The sequence below is a fragment of the Lipotes vexillifer genome, unplaced genomic scaffold, assembly GCF_000442215.2.
Source record: "Lipotes vexillifer unplaced genomic scaffold, Lipotes_vexillifer_v1.1 scaffold297, whole genome shotgun sequence".
Lineage (NCBI taxonomy): Eukaryota > Metazoa > Chordata > Mammalia > Artiodactyla > Lipotidae > Lipotes > Lipotes vexillifer.
In genome coordinates, this window is record NW_006772098.1 from 798,021 (window position 1) to 820,589 (window position 22,569).

The 22,569-nt window shown below is 38.7% G+C and overlaps 1 protein-coding gene across 1 annotated transcript in view; it reads right to left on the minus strand.

The window, feature by feature from the left end:
* Positions 1–22,569, minus strand: part of MALRD1 (MAM and LDL receptor class A domain containing 1) — a 608,458-nt gene that overhangs the window by 11,856 nt on the left and 574,033 nt on the right. The window contains exons 37-38 of the mRNA XM_007447298.1: positions 18,970–19,049; positions 18,781–18,877 (exon numbers count right to left, since the gene is read on the minus strand). Coding sequence (XP_007447360.1) covers positions 18,781–18,877; positions 18,970–19,049 — 177 coding nt within the window. The remainder of the gene's footprint in view (positions 1–18,780; positions 18,878–18,969; positions 19,050–22,569) is intronic.

The window sequence follows — 22,569 nt, forward strand, 5'->3', positions numbered from 1 at the left end:
TATATGACATGGGTATGGTGAGAGTCTATTTACTTACTTAATGTAGGATACAAATTTGACTTTAAGATTCTCCAATTCAAATTTAAGCAGGACAAAAGAATCAATCACATAGGTCACACTTTCAAAAAACAAACAAACAAGAAAAAAACAGTTGCTTAGAAGCACATCTTTACCAACTCAGGAGAAACGACTTATGGTATGCATTCTGTTACTACACTCTAGGCTAACAAGGTAACAAGTGCCCACAACATTATTTTAGGAAGACCAGCAACGGGTTTCACGAGGTTGTTTCAACAAATATCTTTCAAAATATCAGACTGAGACTATGCCAAAAGGTGTCTCAGTAAAACTATCTAGGAGAGGGTGGTAGCAAGAAGGGGGAGGGATTAAATGGAACACTTGAAGCACAACAGTGTGTTAGAGAATTAGATTTGGGGAACATTTTATTTTGGCTGCACTGTGCAGCATGTTGGGTCTTACTTCCCTGACCAGGGATGGAACCCAGCCCTTGGCAGTAAGAGGAAGGAGCCCTAACGACTGGACGGCCAGGGAATTCCAATGAGGGGCATTTTAATGTGGTTGTGTTTATCATAAAAAAGCAAGCACCAAGATTACAATTTGTAGTGTGTAATTACAGTGTGGCACAATTAAATCTGTTACAAGAATCTATAGATAGTAAAACTGTCACTGTTTGCAGATGACATGATACTTTACATAGAGAATCCTAAAGATGCTACCAGAAAACTACTAGAGCTAATCAATGAATTTGGTAAAGTAGCAGCATACAAAATTAATGCACGGAAAGCTCTTGCATTCCTAAACACTAACGACAAAAAATCTGAAAGAGAAATTAAGTAAACACTCCCATTTACCACTGCAACAAAAAGAATAAAACACCTAGAATAAACCTACCTAAGGAGACAAAAGACCTGTATGCAGAAAACTATAAGACACTGATGAAAGAAATTAAAGATGACACAAACAGATGGAGGGATATACCATGTTCTTGGATTGGAAGACTCAACATTGTGAAAATGACTCTACTACCCAAAGCAATCTACAGATTCAATGCAATCCCTATCAAACTACCACTGGCAATTTTCACAGAACTAGAACAAAATATTTTACAATTTGTATGGAAAGACCCCCAAATAGCCAAAGCAATCTTGAGAAAGAAAAACAGAGCTGGAGGAATCAGGCTCCCTGACTTCAGACTATACTACAAAGCTATGTAATCAAGACAGTATGGTACTGGCACAAAAACAGAAGTATAGATCAATGGAATAGAATAGAAAGCCCAGAGATAAACCCATGCACATATGGTCACCTTATCTTTGATAAAGGAGGCAAGAATATACAATGGAGAAAAGACAGCCTCTTCAATAAGTGGTGCTGGGAAAACTGGACAGCTACATGTAAAAGAATGAAATTAGAACACTTCTTAACACCATACACAAAAACAAACTCAAAATGGATTAAAGACCTAAAGGTAAGGCCAGACACTATAAAACTCATAGAGGAAAACATAGGCAGAACACTGTATGACATAAATCACAACAAGATCCTTTTTGACCCACCTCCTATAGAAATGGAAATAAAAACAAAAATAAACAAATGGGACTGAAAGAAACTTCAAATCTTTTGCACAGCAAAGGAAACCATAAACAAGATGAAAAGACAACTCTCAGAATGGGAGAAAATATTTGCAACTGACAAAGGATTAATCTCCAAAATATACAAGCAGCTCATGCAGCTCAATATCAAAAAAACAAGCAACCCAATCCAAAAACGGGTGGAAGACCTAAATAGACATTTCTCCAAAGAAGATACAGATTGCCAACAAACACATGAAAGGAGGCTCAACATCACTAATCATTAGAGAAATGCAAATCAAAACTACAATGAGGTATCACCTCACACTGGCCAGAATGGCCATCATCAAAAAGTCTACAAACAATAAATGCTGGAGAGGGTGTGGAGAAAAGGGAACTCTATTGCACTGTTGGTAGGAATGTAAATTGATACAGCCACTATGGAGAACAGTATGGAGGTTCCTTAAAAACTACAAATAGAACTACCATACGACACAGCAATCCCACTACTGGGCATATACCCTGAAAAAACCATAATTCAAAAAGAGACATGTATCACAACATTCACTGAAGCACTATTTACAATAGCCAGGACATGGAAGCAACCTAAATGTTCATAGACAGATGAATGGATAAAGAAGATGTGGCACACATATACAATGGAATATTACTCAGCCATAAAAAGAAACAAAATTGAGTTATTTGTAGTGAGGTGGATGGACCCAGAGTCTGTCATACAGAGTGAAGTAAGTCAGAAAGAGAAACACAAATACCGTATGCTAACACATATATATGCAATTAAAAAAAAATGGTTCTGATGATCCTAGAGGCAGGACAGGAATAAAGATGCAGACGTAGAGAATCGACTTAAGGACACAGGGAGGGGTAAGGGTAAGCTGGGATGAAGTGAGAGAGTAGCATTGACAAATAAACACTACCAAATGTAAAATAGATAGCTATTGGGAAGCAGCTGCATAGCACAGAGAGATCAGCTCGGTGCTTTGTGACCACCTAGAGGGGTGGGATAGGGAGGGTGGGAGGGAGATGCAAGAGGGAGTGGATATAGGGCTATACGTATGCATATAGCTGATTCACTTTGTTAAACAGCAGAAACAAACATAACATTGTAAAGCAATTATACTCCAGCAAAGATGTTAAAAAAGAAAAAAAAAAGACTATTGTACTCACTTTGAATGGTGACAGGTGGTAACTAGGCTTATTGTGGAGATCATATTTTAATGTGTAAAATTATCAAATCAGGTGTGTTTTACACCTGACACTAATATAATACTGTGTGTCACTTATAATTAAATTAAAAGTTTAAAATAAAAAGGACAGTTAAAAAAAAGAATCTATAGATAGAATAAAATTGCACATCATAAAGCATTATAAGAAAGAATAAACTGAGTCTATAAATCATCCTTTTCTCACTGAATGTATTCTCCTGTAAAATACTGTATTACCTGACCACCGCTAAAGAAAAAAGGGAAGACATCATGAGGAGTAGTAAACAAAAATATTCACCTATATAATGGTCTCTATCTTTGGCAAGATGATGACATTAAAAAAAAAAAAAAGAATTACAACAAACAATCTGTAACACGGGACAGAAAGAAAGAAAAGAAGCAAGTCAATTTGAAAAAGCAGGGATAATTTAGGGGGGATGTCCATGAGCTCAAGTTTTCATTTCTCAGTCTTTAAGGAAGAAGCTGAACCAGAGGTTTTGGGTGGAAAAGTTCAGAAAGAATTGGGTTTGGAAATATAACCAGAAATGCCCCAAAAGGGAGAGGAAAGGATTAATCATCTGGGGTCACAAAACCAAACCACTGGGACACCAAAGTTTGTTAAACTCATTCACATGATACAGCAGCTGCCATATTTTCCTCCTACTCTTTTGAGGCAGGAAATAAATATCACTAACCACAAAACATGTCACTGTTTAATACGATCTTGCTGTGGCAGAGTGCTTACATGGGAACATGCCCAGGAACATGGAAGCAATTAGTATGAATAAAGCTGACCCAGGTTCCTGTAGCTTAACCCTAAGGAGACCCCATGTTGCCAATGGGAGGGCAGTCTCCACCAACTTCTAGCACATTCACAACCACCTAACATGAACCAGATGCACAGTAGAACGTAGACTTTCAAGATGAAAGGTGCATGTACATGTGTGTACATTGATAAAAGTTTGGAAGAAGACACATCAAAATGGTAAGAGTCTCTATCTCTGGGTGATGACATTCAATGTCATTTTTAATTCTTTTCTGGCACTTTGCTGTACTTTCCAAATTCTATGCATTAGGCTTCTGTGTATCAGAATCTTGGGAGTGGGGTGGTGATTTTACAATTTGGAAAAGATCATGAGGTGTTTCCCCTGCACTAACTCCTCGCCCCCACCCTGCCCTGGCTCCTTGTAAATCATTTGCCTGAAAGGTAAGATCCCTACCGCAATCTTTCCTGCCTCCTCTCTCTTTAGCATTTCTTCTCAACGTATACCTGCCATCCCTGCTGCACTTCTTAGGGGTTTTAAGTAGGTCATAATACCTGTTTTTGCTCTTAAACACCCTCCTCATTGGTCAGAGCCTTTGCCAGCTCTGGAGCCAGATAAACTGTTTCTCTTCTTTGTACTCCACGGTGCAGTGTGCATTTTACTCTCAGGATATATGGTATTTTTGTTAATTGGAATGAAAGATTTTTCCCTGTAAATTGCTCCATATGAAAACTCACTCTAATTTCCTTATTGAATTCCCTTAGACACTTAATCTCTTTGCTTAAAAACCGATTGCAGGGTTGAAGTTAATTATCAGTCTTTGTGATTTTCCCTAGCGACTGGCTTCTTTCTAAATCTTTTGACAATTTAAAGTTGACAACGCTATGTAAGAATCTGTCTAGAAAAATGAACTTAGTTGCATTTATCTATTTACATTCATGTCTCTCCCACTTGAATGTTAACTTCCTATGGGCAGAGATAAAATCTTTATTTTCCAATTTATCTCAGAAACGTTACTTGAGTCCCAAATATGTGCCATGTACTCTACTGAGGAGCTACTCAGGGTGTGATTTATGTATGGTTATGGTCTTATTCTGCTTATCGTTCCGTGATGAGATAAATATAAACACTGAGGATAGGTATTTAGAAATGTTTGTAGCTATTTGACAGAGTAAATGTATGTCTGCTGAGGCTCGGAATAAGAAATTTAGACTAGTATTTTGTGTGTCTTTTAATTTCACTTTTCCAATACTTCTTACAAAAGCATTGGTATGTGATGGATTGAAAACAAAACAAAGCAAAACACAGCTGGTCCTTCATCACACATAGTTTTGCTGGCTCTGTTCTACCAACACTGGGTGTTCAAATATGAGTAAATACACATTTGCCTGGCTAACATTTTGCTAGCTACCTCTTCTGAAAATATTTTCTCTTCCTTTCTCTTTGAATGAGTGTGATACCTCAAAGTCCCACAGTTGGAAAGGGCCAAGTACTATATAACTTCCTTCGATCAGAATGAAATATTTTTTCATGTAAATTGCTCTATATGAAAACTCCCTCTAATTTTCTTATTGAATTCCCATAGACACATAATCTGTTTGATTGAAACTGATTGCAATGTTGAAGTTAATTATCAGTCTTCGTGATTTCCCTCAGCAGTCACCTAGCAACTTGCTTCTTTCTAAGTCATTTTACACAATCTAAAGTTGACAACACGATACGACAATCTATCTAGAAAAACTTACTTATTTCATTACGACTTACAAATGCCTACAAATTCCTTTAAATATACCCTATTTTGGATTTATTAATACATTTACTTAAAACTCTCTTGGGTCTATGAATTAGTTCAGCTTATAATACTTAAAATTTGAAAAAAGCAATAAAATTGCATTTTCTTGTAGTTATTTTAGAACAAGTTATTTTTAAAACATAAAGGGAAATTATAAGTACACAAGCACATGATTAGCATTCTACGTAGATTTCTTAAAAACAGTCTATCCCTGTTGTTTCTCAGTAAATTTCCTATCATTTTTCCTTACCTGACCTGTGTTTTATTCACACTAACCACACCATTCTCCATTATAGCTTGCGCCTTGACACAAGCTGTTCTGTCCGCTCTCTGTCTGCATCTCGGGGATTTCAATCCATGAATTCAGACTTGAGTGATGCAGCGTATACTCACTAAATCCTTCTTCAATTTCCCCGCCACATTATCTACACCTTTGAAAGAGACTTGGCCTCTCTTTTACCTGTGTTTCTCCAGACCTTTGTAGGAAGCAACTGCATGTGTTTCATATATGCTTGTTGAAGAATTGACATTATTTGCTTTTCTATATGCTGTCTCCACCAGAGTGTAAATTATCATTTACTTCTCTATTCCCAGCAACTAGCACAGTGCCCAGCACATAACAGATGCTTAATAAATGTTTGCCAACAAGTACATAAATGAATCGCTGAGAGTTTCTGATATATGTGTTTCTTTTTACAAAGACAAAAATAAGCTGGTCTTTCAAGTTCTCTTGTCATTCTGTCCTTTGATTCATTAGTGAACTAGAAATTCCAACACAGTAAACAGATTGTTGAACTTGTAAGAGTGTCCCTAAGGATGCTTTTAAGGAGAAATTGTATGAAACATAATTTGAAAGCAGAAAAGAGTCTATCAGGAGGATGGCAAAGCAGTTAGTGAAGAAAAATTATGCAGCTCATCCCATCTTCCCCTCTTTGAAATTCCCTACCCTCTAGTAACATTAATAAAGAACAACATTTAGAATTCTGATTCTCCAGCAAAAGGAACTAAATGTATTTGCTACATGCCATAGCGGAGCTAAATGATTTGCTAACAGCATGCACCTCACTTTTCTTTACTGCCTCCTGTCCCTCCTCATTTAAACAGGTTACCTCTTTCAAGGAGCAACTCTGATTTCCTACAACACATTCTTCTATACTGCGTGGATATGAGGAAACACATGCAACATTGAAATATTTCAGGACTGAAATGCTGTCTTCCTGCTAATGTAAGCTTTATAGTGAACAGAGAGAAGACGCGGAAAAGGACCTTGAATCCTGCCTTGGGGACTATTTCTGCCAAATAGTCACCTGTATTAAAATGGCAAAATAGCTATCTTCAGATCAAATAATTAGAATATGGGGCTATTATACAGTAAAGTGCTCTTTATATTTTTTACACAGAATTTATTTCTTAGACTATTTGGAGTCTGTATCCAATGACAATAGATTTGAAACAACTTGGGAGAGTTTGCAGTGACAACACACACACGTACGCACCAATGAAGCTTGCATTATTCCAGACTTATATTCCTGACACATCGCATGTAAGCTGATTTTGCATAGTCAAATAATATCATAAATGACCAGGGAACTGGTTATTTAAAGAGCTACTACTTATTTAGTAAAAACAGCAAATCATTTTGAAATTCATGTGAAATTTTGTTCATTTGATAAATACGAATATTAATTTAAGAGTTAATCTATGTACTCATGAAAGAAAGTAGAATGAGAGTAATAATATCCTTATAAATAAAACTGGTAATTAGATTACCAGTTAGATTGATGAGATTAGATTGTCAGATGCCAGGCACTGTTTTCAGAAACTTCAGGGTGAAATCTGTCACACATACAGATATCCAAATTAAATGGTATAATGTGAGGACGATATTGAGAGGAGTGAATATCATCACTTTTTAAAGTAAATTGAATTTCCTGCCTCCCTGAAATGCCCAGGTGTTTTGATGCTCAGTTTCTTCCATACATTATGAATGTTCATACTTGTAGGTTTTTGGTATTCTCTAATGTCCTTCATTAATATTCTAGGATGTAAGCTTCTGACTATGGGCTGATTTTGTAGCCCATCATGGACCCCGATAATGATTTTGCTAAGGTCATACATGTAGGGCTCATTTGGGATTCCTTTATTTGCTTTCAGCTTCTATAGAATGGCATGAAGGTCAATCAAGTTAGATTGAAATTCTTCAAGAATACCGAACAATGATATCCTAACTTTAAGAGTCATCTGTGAGTTTTATAGTAGGAATAAATCCTGGAGCATTGAGGCCAAGTAAAATATTTCTTGGAATATAAAATGTTCATTTGGGCTCAAACATCCTACTGGAAACAGGCTGAGACATTTAACAGATATTTACTATGATGAATTTCTAAGGAATATCAATATAAATAGGACAAGGACCCTACCACTAAGAGGCTCACAATCTGTTATGGGATATATCAAACCAAAAGTCAATGTGACAATGGAAAAACAAGGCTGAGAACAGAGCGCTTTGGAAGCTCAGAGGTAGGAGTGCTTACTTTTTGTCCAACATGACCTGAGAAAATTCGCAGATGACACAACCTCTGTGGTTATAGCCTTTGTGAAAGTTTTCCCTTTTGATGTTTTTTTTTTATGGCAAAGGAATAAGTAAGCCTAGCATTTCTGAAAATTTGTTCTATCTTCCTTTGACCAACAAGTTCTTCTTGGCTATTAGAGTCTGGAAAGATGGCAGCTGGCATCACTCATTCAATGTCTTGGGCATAATCAGCCCATAGAGCCTGAACTCCACGACTGATGTATTACTGCAAATCTACAGATCCTAGCCATCTTATTTTTCATCTGCCCTACATGTTACTTATGAAATGCACACTGTGTGTTAGGCAAGGAGCAGAGTAAACAGACACTGATGTCTCTGCTTCCCAGAGATTTTATCAGTGGATAGAATTATAACCAAGTCCCAGATATTGCTGTTTTTAACCATCAGTCAGCTGCGTGGTCAAGACCACCATACAGAAAGATTTGCCAAGTGCCTGGTTTACTATCGTAAGTTAGATACTTTAAAAAATTAAAAAAATAGGCATTAACTCTCTCAGGGAATTGTAATGCAAAGATAAAGGTAGGGGCTTCCCTGGTGGCACAGTGGTTGAGAGTCCGCCTGCCGATGCAGGGGACGCGGGTTTGTGCCCCGGTCCGGGAGGATCCCACATCCCGCGGAGCGGCTGGGCCCGTGAGCCATGGCCACTGAGCCTGCCCGTCCGGAGCCTGTGCTCCGCAACGGGAGAGGCCACGGCAGTGAGAGGCCCGTGTACCGCAAAAAAAAAAAAGATAAAGGTAGGATACTACTCAGTCAGATAAAAGGCACCCTAATAGCTGAAAGGCTTAATGCAGTTACATCACAACCAGGGAATACTCAGGGCCCAAAAGACCAAACTGTAAAGTCTATTTAAAGATAAGTAAATAAATAAAAAGAATAGTAAAAATAATATATAGTCATGCCCTAAATTGTGGAGGTGGCCTATATACATGACAGACATTTGGGAAAAATTTAGTTCAAATTCCTCACTTTATGTATAAGAAAATACAGAATATCAAAATAGTTTTCTTCCCTGTTGCCCAGCCTGTTTTTCTTCCTGGATTTTTGGATCTCTGTTAGTGGCATTACCAACTGTGCAGTTGCCTAGATATAACATGCTTGGATCAACTTTGACCCCTGTTTTTTCCTCCCGTCCTATGTTAGGTCAGTCACCACTGCTCAAGTTCAAGTTCTCACTGTCTCTCATCTAACCTCTCAAACAGGCTTATGTCCTCTAGACTTCTTAATCTTTTCCTAATCTGTTCTCATGCTCTGCATTCTTTTTTTAACCATAGATATGATCTTGTCATTCTTCTTACATTCTTAAAACACTTCCCTGGCTTGCATCAGTTAAGGTCCTAGCAGGAAATAGCTGACATACTCAAACCAGGAAATTTGAGGAGTGTTTGATCAAGTGACAGTTTGCAAAGGTTTGGCCAGAATATAAAGAAACCAGTAGCAATGGTGCAGTAGGCTGGGCCAATGACATCATGCCTGTTACCACCCTAGGCTGGAAGGAGGCAGACTGAGAAGGGTACAGCTGTGGAATGCATAGGGGCTCCTCATGGACCTGTCACTGCCAGCAGTCAGCTGGAACCAGCCTGCAGGGAGGAGCCAGGGTTATGAATACCCAACCCCCTCTCTCTTTCCTCCCTCAAGGTACTTCACTTTGGCCAAACATATGAATTCAGATGAATATAAATTCAGCCCGTTAATGCAGTGCATAGAGGTCAGGTCTCCAGATCCACCTTCTACCCTCTCCATCCTGTTTAGTGGAAAAGTGTAGAGGGTGGACTTGGGGGGACAGACAGAAGATAGCCAGCACTTAGCCCAATTTTTAAAAATAAGTTGAAATCTCCTTAAAATAGGCATTCAAAACTTTTAACCACCTGTCTACCATATACTTTTCTAAGTGTAATCTAATTAGTTCTCCCACCCCCATTCTATAGCTATGTCAGTCAATTTGAAAACCGTAAGTTTCCACATTCTCTTTTATTTTCAGGAACGCTCTTTCTTCATCTCTGCCTGGCTTCTCCATCCTTCAAGTCTTTATACGATTGCTACCTTCCCTGTGCAGTCCTCTTCATCCATCTGAATTGCTGGCTCCCCAGAATATATCACCTCTACATGATATGCCAAGGCTTGCCCCAGTGTACTACTCACTCCACTCTGAATAAGAGGAGTTCTGACTTCATGAAATTCCCGGCCACAGGGTAGGGAATGGGACTCTTCTGAGAGGAGCAGAGATGTGACCAGTTTGGGACAAAACTCTTTTCCTTTGAGGCCTCTTTTATGGGCCTGTTCTACCATTTCAGGATAAAACAAACAAACAAACAAACAAACAAAGGTGAGGATGAAGGGAAAAGTATAAAAGAACAGGCTGCATAAGATTCTTATTGAAAAAAAAAAAGAGAAGAAAAAGGAGGAGGAAGAGGAGAAATCATCATGATCACACATGGTCCAATCCCGTTTTTAAGGGGAAGATTTCGAAACCCTGCTCTCCATTTGGCTTTTCTAGCTCAAAGTAAACATTTAGCAGGGTTTGGCGGAGCATGGCCAATGTATGCACAAAGGACTGAGACTGAGGAGTTCAGTTCGTGGATCTCAACAGCTGTACTTCTTGAGGGCAAATGCACATGTGGAGAGAGCAAAGATTTGCAAGGGTTATGAGACAAACTTGGTCATTGCCGCTAGTGGAATTCCAGTTTGCTAAGACTAAGTATTCATTTCAGGGACCGAGGACAGGCTCACTGGTGACATTCTAGCTGCAAGAGCAGCTGAATGCCTTGAGGCATTGAGTAAGTAAGGTTTTGATTTTGACTAAGAATAAATACCCATCGCTGGGCCCAGGTTAGGTCTATGCCAGGATCTCACACTGGAAGAGAAGCAAAACTTCTGCCTCCAAAGAGTCACATTATCATACAGGGTGTCAGCAGTGGGAAAGGGTCCGGGAGAAAGAATAATATTATAGAGATAGATATTTTATTTGGAAGTCAGGGCCACTTACTCATAAATCTCAAACAAGAACATCTGTAATCCTCATGGGCAGCTGGTATAGCTTTTGGGATCCTAATAACCTTCTTTCTTATCAGAAATATAAACAACAATCATTCTTTTGATCCTTCTTTCCTTCCATTTTACCCCCAAAGTGTTTTGTTTTACATTTCTACCATTACACATGCCACAGTCAAATACATATTATAATGGAGTTATGAGTCAGAAAGCACATAAGATGATAATCTTATATACCTTTGAGCTTTCTCAAGGCTAGCACATGTTTGTGGCATTGAATAATGGGGCATTCCCAAGATCACATTCAGGTCTTATAATTTCCTAATCAGCAATCTTTTTACTGTTGCACATACATACAATCCTATGAAATTATTTAGGAAATTTCTAGAAAAGACATAGACATATCTTATTTCTCAGCATAACTGAATGAAATAGGTTTGTTAATTTTTAACGTCTGTTAGTGTATTTATTAAATTAACACAATTCTTTAGGAGTAAGTGCCACAATGCAGCATAATAAACAGCAACTTATTGCATATTTTCCCCCAGGCAAAGATGATATAGTCCAAAATAGAAAAGTTGTGGGTGTTACGTGGCTTCAGCAAATTAAGAATAAATAGTCCACTATTTTTTTTTTTTTTTTTGCGGTACGCAGGCCTCTCACTGTTGTGGCCTCTCCCGTTGCGGAGCACAGGCTCCAGATGCACAGGCTCAGCGACCATGGCTCATGGGTCCAGCCGCTCTGCGGCATGTGGGATCTTCCCGGCCCGGGGCACGACCCCGTGCCCCCTGCATCAGCAGGCAGACTCTCAACCACTGCACCACCAGGGAAGCCCGGGGCACGAACCGTGTCCCCTGCATCAGCAGGCAGACTCTCAACCACTGCACCACCAGGGAAGCCCCAATAGTCCACTATTTATTGGTATCCTTTAATCTAGATTCCTAGGTGTAGGTTGGATTGTCACATCTACTTTGTATGAACTGCAAACAGCTCTAGAAGGCTGCTACATTTGTTGCTTCCTCTAAAGTGTCATGAGTAAAAATCTGATGGATTTTGGACCATGGGGACAGGTGTAGTGGATACCTTTCAGAGACCTTTCATGATGACACCCCCCCCAGCAGCCATGTTTGTACTATTGATCCTGCCCCATAGCTCACCCACAGTTGATTTGACCAGAAATGGGATCTTGACCCAAGTGGGCTAATCAGAGGGTTATCCTTTGGAATATGGAATGGAGACATAAAAACAAAGGTATAGTCTCTCCACAGATCTGGGGACATAATGAGTAACAAACATCCATTCTCTAGTCAACACCTTTTTGTTATATAGACAGAGAGTAAAGGAAGTGTGTTTTCAGAGAGAGAACCACCAAGAGTGAAGCAAAAAGCAGCAGAGATGAGAGGCAGATGAAGAACACTGCTGGGTCCAGGCCTTCCTGAGGTCTGATCTCTTTATTCCTACCCTTGTGCTCTGGAAGACATGTGCATTGTTACACTAAATTCTTTATTTTGATTAAGGTGCTTGAGATGCTTTCTTCCCCTGCAATCAGAGTGTCCTCACTAATACATTCAATGGCAAGTAGCTAACAGAAAGGTCAGAGAATGTATAATAAAATCCAGGAACTGCATCTCTAAAAACAACTTTCAGAGTCTCGTTGAGGTGCTTAGCATTGTCTGAGCATGCAGTGCTCCATCCTGTGTTTTTAAGAAATTAATACAAAAATGTTTCTTTCAAGTCGCTGAAGGGCCTCTTACGCTACAGATTCTTTTTATAAAATCTAATGAAAAATCTTAAGGTTAAGGTTTATTTAGAGAGGATGATGAATTTCCTGCTTACGTTAATTCCTGCCTATCTCAAAGTTTTGGTATTCTTTTCAAGGTGAGTCACTGTTACCATTTAGCCATCTCTTGGCCAAACATTCTAACTTGCTGTAGGGCTTAAAAGATTTCATGCAAAAAGACATTTTTTAAAAGTTAATGTGCAACATTTTAATTTAAAAGTAATTAGTAGACACGAGCAATGTTTTTGGTGATGGTCAGAAGTATGGATAATGTTCAATAAAGTATAGATAGCCTTCAGTGGGCGTGTATTAGGTATCAGTTATGCATATAATGCTAGAAACTGGGGATGTAAAGATACGAACTGGTTAATATGGAAATAGTTTAGTAGTAACACTACATAATGGAGCTATAACTGTCTTCTTTAGGATAACATTCTGACAACTCAGTGACTAACCCTGAAGGGATGCCAGGATATTTTTTCTTAGTATCGAAAATACATCAGTTTGTATAGCTCTGCCAGGCAGAGGGTGTGAAAAGCCATGCACTTTGGGGAAATGGTGAGACTTTTCCCAAGGGTAGGGTGTATGTGGAGGGTGCAGATGGTAGAAAATTAAACTTGGTGCAGTGGTCTTTGAACCGTGCCACTTGAGTTTTCCCTAAAATAATTTAGAAAAATATGCATCTCCTTTTACATTTTCATGTTAATATCTAAAATTTTTATAAGTCTAGTGGCTGCAAAGAATATAATTTCTGAAATTTTTTTTTTTTTGCGGTATGTGGGCCTCCCACTGTTGTGGCCTCTCCCCTTGCGGAGCACAGGCTCCAGACGCGCAGGCTCAGCGGCCATGGCTCATGGGCCCAGCCGCTCTGCGGCATGTGGGATCTTCCCAGACCGGGGCACGAACCTGTGTCCCCTGCATCGGCAGGCGGACTCTCAACCACTGCGCCACCAGGGAAGCCCCCGAAATATTTTATATTGAGTTTTTTTAAATTATGGAATTTGCCTGCCATCTCATCTAAATGACAAAGCCAGTCCTGCTAACTAGCCAATCAACCAAATCAAACTTAATTTTCAGAAAAAGACTGGCTTCATTGTTAAACTCAGATGCATATGTTAAAATGTGTCCCAGGGAATCTAAAAGAAAATGGTACAAATGGACTTATTTAGAAAACAGAAAGAGATTCACAGTCATAGAAAATAAACCAAAGGGGAAAGGGTGGGGGGAAGGGATAAATTAGGAGTTTGGGATTAACAGATACACACCACTGTATATAAAATACTGTACTGTACTACTGCACTACTGTATGGCACAGGGAACTATATTTGATACCTTGTAAAAACCTATAATGGAAAGTAATCCGAAAAAGAATATATGTAATATACACATATAACTGAATCACTTTGCTGTACACCAGAAACTAACACAACGTTGTAAAACAATATACCTCAATTAAAAAAAAAATCATGATTTAAAATTCTAAGTGGGAAAGGAGAGAAAGAGGAAGAGAGACAGAGAAAGATTGGGAAACTGAGAAGATAAATTTGGCAAAGATTTATCTCCTGTGTCCCTTTCAATATTGCTTATCTCAAATCTCTTTTGCTACAGGAATCTCTTTTCGGTAAGTTTCAGGATAAGTGTAAGGTAATGAGGACATCTGGGAAAGAAGAAACAGGAGAGGCAATGCCCTGGGGCCAAATGCACCCTTCTTAGTCAGAAGAGAATCTATGAAGTTTGAGCATCTGTAAATTGACTCCCTTGAAACTATTTGTGCCACAAATCCTTGAGAAGTCTCTGAGGCCTCAGGGTAAGCCTCCCCCAATCCAAAGGACTGGCAGAGGGATCCTGGTAGCTCTGGGTTGGGTCTTCCCCACCTTTGGGCCGAGGCAGGTCCAAAGTAGGAACTTCCTCACTGTGGCCTCTGGGGCAGGGTGTGCAGTGAACAATTCAGGAGATCACTTACAAGAGAAATACAAATATCACTGTCTTGAGTGATATCTGTTTGGGGGAGTTATAGGGAATAAAACCACTGTCTTTAGATTTTGGAAATCAGAAGAGAAGGTACTAGTGAGAGAGAAGAGGACAGGGCGGTAAATCAGCAGTGAGGAGCAAAGAGGAAGCGAAGGTGTAAAATTACAGAAGAATGACAGAAATGGAGGAGAGAAAGGAGAGGTGGCTCTGTCAGGCTGCGCTGTGGTGCCACCAATGTCTGCCCGAGAGGTCTCTCCATAGCCCTGACAGTACAGGCTGTCCAACAGGAATCTGAAGAAGGTGTGAAATTTAGGGTTGTTTCTGAGGACTCCCACTCGTTGTGTTAATATGACAACTTATTTATATACTGCAATGATTAATTTTATATGTCTACTTGGCTAGGCTATGGAGCTCAGTCATTTGCTCAAACACTAGTCCAGATGTTGCTGAGAAGGAATTTGCAGATGTGATTAGCATTTACAGTCAGCAAACTTTAAGCAGATTACCCTCCATAATGGGGGAGGGCCTCATTCACTTATTTGAAGGCTTTATGAGTAAAGACTGAGATTTCTTGAAGAAGAAAGAATTCTGCCTCAAGACTGCAGCAGAAAATCCTACCTGTGTTTCCAGTCTGATAGCTTGTCTGGCAGACTTTGGACTCAAGCCTGCACCGTCAACTCTTACTTGAATTTCCACTTGCAGGCCTACCCTGCAAGTTTCATGCTTGCCAGTCCCCACTATTACAGGAGCAAATTCCTTGAAATAAATCCCTCTTTCTTAACATATCACATGATTAATTTTCTTGTTAATACAATTAAAATATTGATTATTTAATTAATATTAATAAATATAATTTATGTAACTAATATTACATAAATGTAATATATGAATATCTAATTCTTTATATAGAGATATATGTTAATTTGAGATATCTTTATATATTATATACTGATATATTTAAACATGATAAGACAATATAGTAATATAACAATAGTTATATAATAATTACTAATGTATTAATGATATATATTATATAATATATTATGTTTATACATTAAATATATATTATGTATTTGATATTTAAAGATATATATATACACAGAGAGAAAGAGAGAAACAATAGGATATCTAACTAACTAGCTATCTTTCTATCTATCTTTCTATTTATCTATCTATCTTATCTTTCTGTTTCTCTGGAGAATGCTGACTAATACATGTATTTCCTAGCACAAAACCAGTATTTCACTTAGTAGCTTTGTTTCTGTTTTTCCCCACTACGTTAAGTCCAGACTGATTTTCATTCATATTTGTATCCACATTGTCTGACATATTTTAGGCACATAAGAAACAACTAAAGAATTAACAGGGGACTTCCCTGGTGGTGCAGTGGTTAAGAATCCGCCTGCTAATGCAGGGGACACGGGTTCAATCCCTGGTCCTGGAAGATCCCATGTGCTGTGGCGCAACTAAGCCCAGTGTGCCACAACTACTGAGCCTGCTCTCTAGAGCCCATGGGCCACAACTACTGAGCCCACACACAGCAACTACTGAAGCCGGTGCATTCTAGGGCCTGTGCTCCACAACAAGAGAAGCCACTGCAATAAGAAGGCCACATACCACAACAAAGAGTAGCTACCGCTCACCACAACTAGAGAAAGCTCACGTGCAGCAATGAAGACCCAATGCAGCCAAAAATAAATTAAAAAAAGAATTAATAGTTGGGTAAGATCTTCTTAATAGTAATGGATTAAAATGTCATATGTGTTCTTCTAACAAACATTACCATTTTATAATAAATTTGCCTTAATTGATTATATCAAGATTGGTGTCTGCTAATTAACATGATTTCAGACTGGACATCTGAGGAGAATTCAAGTGGGAGGCACATACAAGTTGGCACCAATGAAAATGCAGTTTTCCAGTGCTCTATGACACAGAGATTTGCAGCAAATCTAAATCTCTGACCACAAACTCAGGTGTGCAAGAGATGATTCATTTAAAGGAGGCAAGAACATACAATGGAGAAAAAACAGCCTCTTCAATAAGTGGTGCTGGGAAAATTGGACAGCTACATGTAAAAGAATGAAATTAGAACACTACCTAACACCATACACAAAAATAAACTCCAAATGGATTAAAGACCTAAATGTAAGACCAGACACTATAAAACTTTTAGAGGAAAACATAGGTAAAAGACTCTTTGACATAAACCACAGCAAGATCTTTTTTGACCCACCTCCTAGAGTAATGGAAATAAAAACAAAAATAAACAAATGGGACCTAATGAAACTTAAAAGCTTTTGCACAGAAAAGGAAACCATAAACAAGATGAAAAGACAGCCCTCAGAATGGGAGAAAATATTTGCAAATGAAACAATGGACAAAGGATTAATCTCCAAAATATACAAAGAGCTCATGGAGCTCAATATCAAAAAAACAATTCAATTAAAAAATGGATGGAAGACCTAAATAGACATTTCACCAAAGAAGACATACAGATGGCCAACATGCACATGAAAAGATGCTCAACATCACTAATTATTAGAGAAATGCAAATCAAAACCACAATGAGGTATCACCTCACACCAGTCAGAATGGTCATTATCAAAAAATCTAGAAACCATAAATACTGGAAAGGGTGGGGTGAAAAAGGAACCCTCCTGCACTGTTGGTGGGAATGTAAATTGACACAAGGACTATGGAGAACAGTATGGAGGTTCCTTAAACAACTAAAAATAGAACTACCATATGACCCAGCAATCCCACTACTGGGCATATACCCTGAGAAAACCATAATTCAAAAGGAGTCATGTACCACAATGTTCATTGCAGCACTATTTCCAATAACCAGGACATGGAAGCAACCTAAGTGTCTATCGACAGATGAATGGATAAAGAAGATGTGGCACATATATACAATGGAATATTACTCAGCCATAAAAAGAAATGAAATTGAGTTATTTGTAGTGAGGTGGATGGACCTAGAGTCTGCAATACAGAGTGAAGTAAGTCAGTAGGAGAAAAACAAATACCGTATGCTAACACATATATATGGAATCTAAAAAAAAAAAAACAGAAAAAAAATGGTACTGATGAACCTAGGGGCAGGACAGGAATAAAGATGCAGATGTAGAGAATGGACTTGAGGACACAGGGAGGGGGAAGGGTAAGCTGGGATGAAGTGAGAGAGAGGCATGGACATTTGTACACTACCAAATGTAAAATAGATAGCTAGTGGGAAGCAGCAGCATAGCACAGGGAAATCAGCTCGGTGCTTTGCAATGACCTAGAGACGTGAGATAGGGAGGGTGGGAGGGAGGCTCGAGAGGGAGGGGATATGGGGATATATGTATGCATATGGCTGATTCATTTTGTTGTACAACAGAAACTAACACAGTATTGTGAAGCAGTTATACTCCAATAAAGATCTTTTAAAATTTTTCATTAAATCTTATTCTGAGCCCTTACCTTGTTCAGTTTATGGGAAAGTCAATCGCTTTCATTATTGGGGTGATGTGTTTCCCACACAGGTGATGGGAAGATGGGTATTGGGTAGGAAGCCCCAGGGTCCTGAAGGGCACTGTAGGTTGTGAGGTCTTAGTTATGCATGAGCCCAGCCCACAGAGGTCCTCCAGCTGCAGCAGCTCTTGGCTTCTGTTCTGTATGTTGCCTAGAACATGGGAGTCTTGGTCTGGAACACTGGTGCTTAGAGCCAGCCTCCCTAAGCAAGTCAAGAAAGGATCCCTTTGGCAGTTCTGCTGCCTTCCCCGGGCACTACCAGAAAGTGGGACATCCAGAGCCTCATGCCTTTTTAATTTGGGGAGAATGTCAGATTCTGTTTTCTGGTGTCATCAAAAATGTTCCTAACATAATTGGAAAAGTAAACTTAATGCTTTTTATTTAAAACAAGAGTGATTATCATCAAGTAGTTCTTGCTTTCTACTCAGAAAAATAAATCCGTAAAGTATGGAAAATTAAAGTTACCAGTATGTAATATGGGGTGAAAGGAAAATATAGCAAATGAAATGTTTCAGAAAATTGGTCTCTGCCACAGCAATCAAAGGCATCACTTACCTTACTGGTACTTTTCTCTTGGCAAGAAAACACAAGACCGCTACTGTTATATGAGTCGTCAGGAAAGCTAATCCAATACCCAGGAGGGTCCATATATCTGGAATTTCAAACCAATGAAAAATGTAAATATTCCGTGAAAAATATTAGAGACTCCAAAACTCAAGTGCCTGTGGTCACAATGTAACCTACTGTTCTGAGTGTCCGTGAAATCAGCAATGGGAGGGTTGACCTTGACATGGCAACGATTTCCCTTCCATCCTTGTCCACATCTGGAAATGAGATAAAATGTAATAGTTGGCAAAAAAAGAAGTGGAAACATATGTTAGCAGTATTGTCATGGAATAAAATGATGAATGTCAATAAACAATGAGATACCAGGAATGTGGGTAATTTTGATATGAAACCAAAAATGTTAAACCAAAGCAAAAAGATAATTAAATTGTATTCTTTTCACATTATTGTGTAAGATGATTTTTTAAAAAGTATTTATTCCCTTCTTAACTTTATCTGTAAGGTGGGGACTTTATTTCTTTATAAGGTGAGAACAAGGCTAATTTCTTGCTTTCAAAAATTGACTTCACTTTTCACCAGTGTCCAATATTACTTTACTTTTTCATTTGTCTCAAACTCAAAAGCTACACATTTTTCAACAGTGAATGGATTTCAGTTCTTTCAGATACCAATAGAGAATATTCAAATTATAGATTAACATAAATATAAATCAGAGAGTATTTTTATTTCTCGTTACAAGGGGATGATCCTTCAAGTTCATGGATTTGGAATCAGGTTTAGGATCAAATTGGATACACCAGCAGTCCTAGAGGATTTCACTACCTCTGCTATATTTAGGGACATACGTGATGAAATAACACTAGGGACATCTCCTCTGATATGGATGGCCTTCAGAAAGTTCAGAATTGGAGACTAGTTTGTGCCTCAAAGGGAGACGAGGTTTATTTCTAAGCAGTGAATGTGTCAGAATTTCTCTGGTGGAATGTGTTTGCATATGAGTGTGAAAGCTTATGTATACATTCTTGTTTACCAGAAATAACAGGATACAAGTTAGGAAGGGTTTGGTTGAACTTCCTGCCAAATTCATGGTACATGCTATAAAATAGGATTAAAAACTAGCTTTTGAATGTGTGTGCCTAAAAGTGGTGTGTTAGAAGCAATGCTTCAGCACACAGTTAATAATTTTTTTCTCAGTCTCTCTTTTGAATTTGAAAATCTGAATGACCAATAGCAATTTCTTCAAAAAAGCAAAAGCTTCTCTAAATATAAAAAGCTTAGTGGTTCAAGGAGACCCATAAGAATGCCTTCTTTCCTTAGTAAATACTCTTTAAAAAGTAGAAATTTAAGATAATTTGATTGTTTTTGATGCCTCTGACATTCAAATTAAAATAAATTAGAATGTTTAAGATTGGAGTATTTGTTTTTTATTCTCATAAACCTTAATATGTATTCCTTATCAGTTCTCAGGTTGGCAATGTGAATCTGCATGTAAGTCCTTCACATTTTGCCTGGACTCCCTTAAAATCTTCCTGAATGGGGTGGGTCCTCAATCTTTGTCTTGGAACACGGAGACCTGTAGTGATGGTATGCTAGAATTGGCATGCTGAAGTTCCTTTGGCTTTGAGCAATGGCAGTGAAAGGAATTTCCCTGGTCCCATCTCCCTGAGGACTGCAAGCTAGAAGTGAAAATTGAGTATCCTGTCCTGTCTGCTCTACAGTCTGGGGGACTCATCTCCTCCAAGGTGACCACAGATCTCTATTAAAGATCATTGAGACGTTTTAAAAAGAAAAGGCTAGTCATCTTCTCTATTACTTTTCACAGGCAATCTGGGTAGGGAAGCATAGATATTTCACTCAACTATTTCTCCTTAGCAAATCAGCAATATTAGTACACCAAAGGAAAAATAAGAGACTGACTTTTCCTGAAGAGATAATGCAAAGATTGTTGTTTTTAGTAGTAGCGTGTTGGGTAATATTATAGTTGTTGGGGGTGAAGGGCGAAGGCTCTTGTGGGGAGAAATCAGATAGGGTAAGTGGATGAGATACTGGGAAGAACTGGGTGTGCTTTGGCTAAGCGGACGCCAGCCAACCAGAGGAGACCAGTCCCAGTGGCCATTCCAGGCACAGCTATGGGAAAGCTAGGTGGCTGTTAGAGTCTGGTGGGTGTGGGGAGTGCTGCATAACTGGTGCCAAGAGTGAGGTCCCTAAAAGAATGGGGCAATGAGATTCACCTTATTTGTTTGACAGTTAAGGACTAGATAGCCCTTTTTAGGTAATGTTTTAGCTATTTTATGATTAAACAAGATCGAATGCAATGGTGATTCCACCTATTGTGCAATCCAAAAGGATCCATAAGGACGATAAACATTTTATATGTGTGCTAAAGACTAGGATACCTCAGTCTAAATTAGAATGCATGTTCGTTTTGTTTTAATGTCAAGAAAAAAGAAATGTTAGATGTGATGAAATTATGTTGGAGGTCTTATTTTTCATAATGAGTCATAAGAATCGGTTTAATGAAAAAAAATAACTGATAACTTGACAAAAGGGAAGAAAATGACTTGTTTTTATTCAGAAAGCACCCATAAGAAAAAGTTTTTGAGGAAAATTTGATTTATTCTGAGCTAATCTGAGGCTGTGTGTTTTATCACTTATTTCATATACCTGATGAGTGTAAGTATAACACTGGAGAATTTCAGTCTTATTTTTAGAATGGTGGAAGTTCACACTACCACTTAATTATCCCCCAGATTCATTTAACCACCCACACTCCTTCCCTTCCCTCCACCAAATCATAAGCATGTCTATGGTTTGGTTGGGAGGGAACCACAACCTGACCTCTGGAGTTAATCTCATTTTCCTTGGTGTAGCCTTTTGCCTCAGGACCCTGTCCAATGCATTCCTAATCAACAGTGATTGGTTCATAGAGAGACATGGACATAAGTTTGTCCAGTAAGAATTTTGTCACCAGTGGGTACATATTGATGGATATTTGTGGTAATAAATATCCTCTGCCCAACTCTGATGTGAAAAAGGAAGAGTATAGCCCTGTGAAGCTACCATTTTGCTACAAAAGCAAGCCTGCAGATAAAACAAACAGGAAGACAGAGCCTAGGAAATCATGGAGAAATGGAGGAACAACCTTAATGGCATTGAAAACTTTCCAATCCATTCCTGTTTCAAGCCTGCTCTGGGTTTAGACTTTTTAGATACATGAGTCAATAAATTCTTTAATTGTTTGAGCCAGTTTGAGTTGGTCTTCTATTAGGAGCACACACACAAAACCAGTTTTCCTACTCTTTCATTTTGATCCCTGAAGTTCTCCTCATTAAATCAATAATCCCTTATTCATAAAATATTTATTGAATGTCTACTATGTACAAGGTAGTCTGCTAGATATAAAAAGGATGGGCAAGACATGCTTGAGAATTTGTAGGAGCATAAACTTGGGAGATAAAAAACACATTTAAAAATAAATAAGAGACAAAGCAGAAAATAAAATATATGAAGTATAAGAAAGGTAAAGAAAAGTGCTAAAGAAGAAGATGAAAAAAATAGCTTTGGGCTTCCCTGGTGGCGCAGTGGTTGAGGGTTCGCCTGCCGATGCAGCGGACACGGGTTTGTGCCCCGGTCCGGGAAGATCCCACATACCGCGGAGCGGCTGGGCCCGTGAGCCATGGCCACTGAGCCTGCACGTCCGGAGACTGTGCTCTGCGACGGGAGAGGCCACAGCAGTGAGAGGCCCGCGTACCGCAAAAAAAAAAAAAAAAAAAAAAA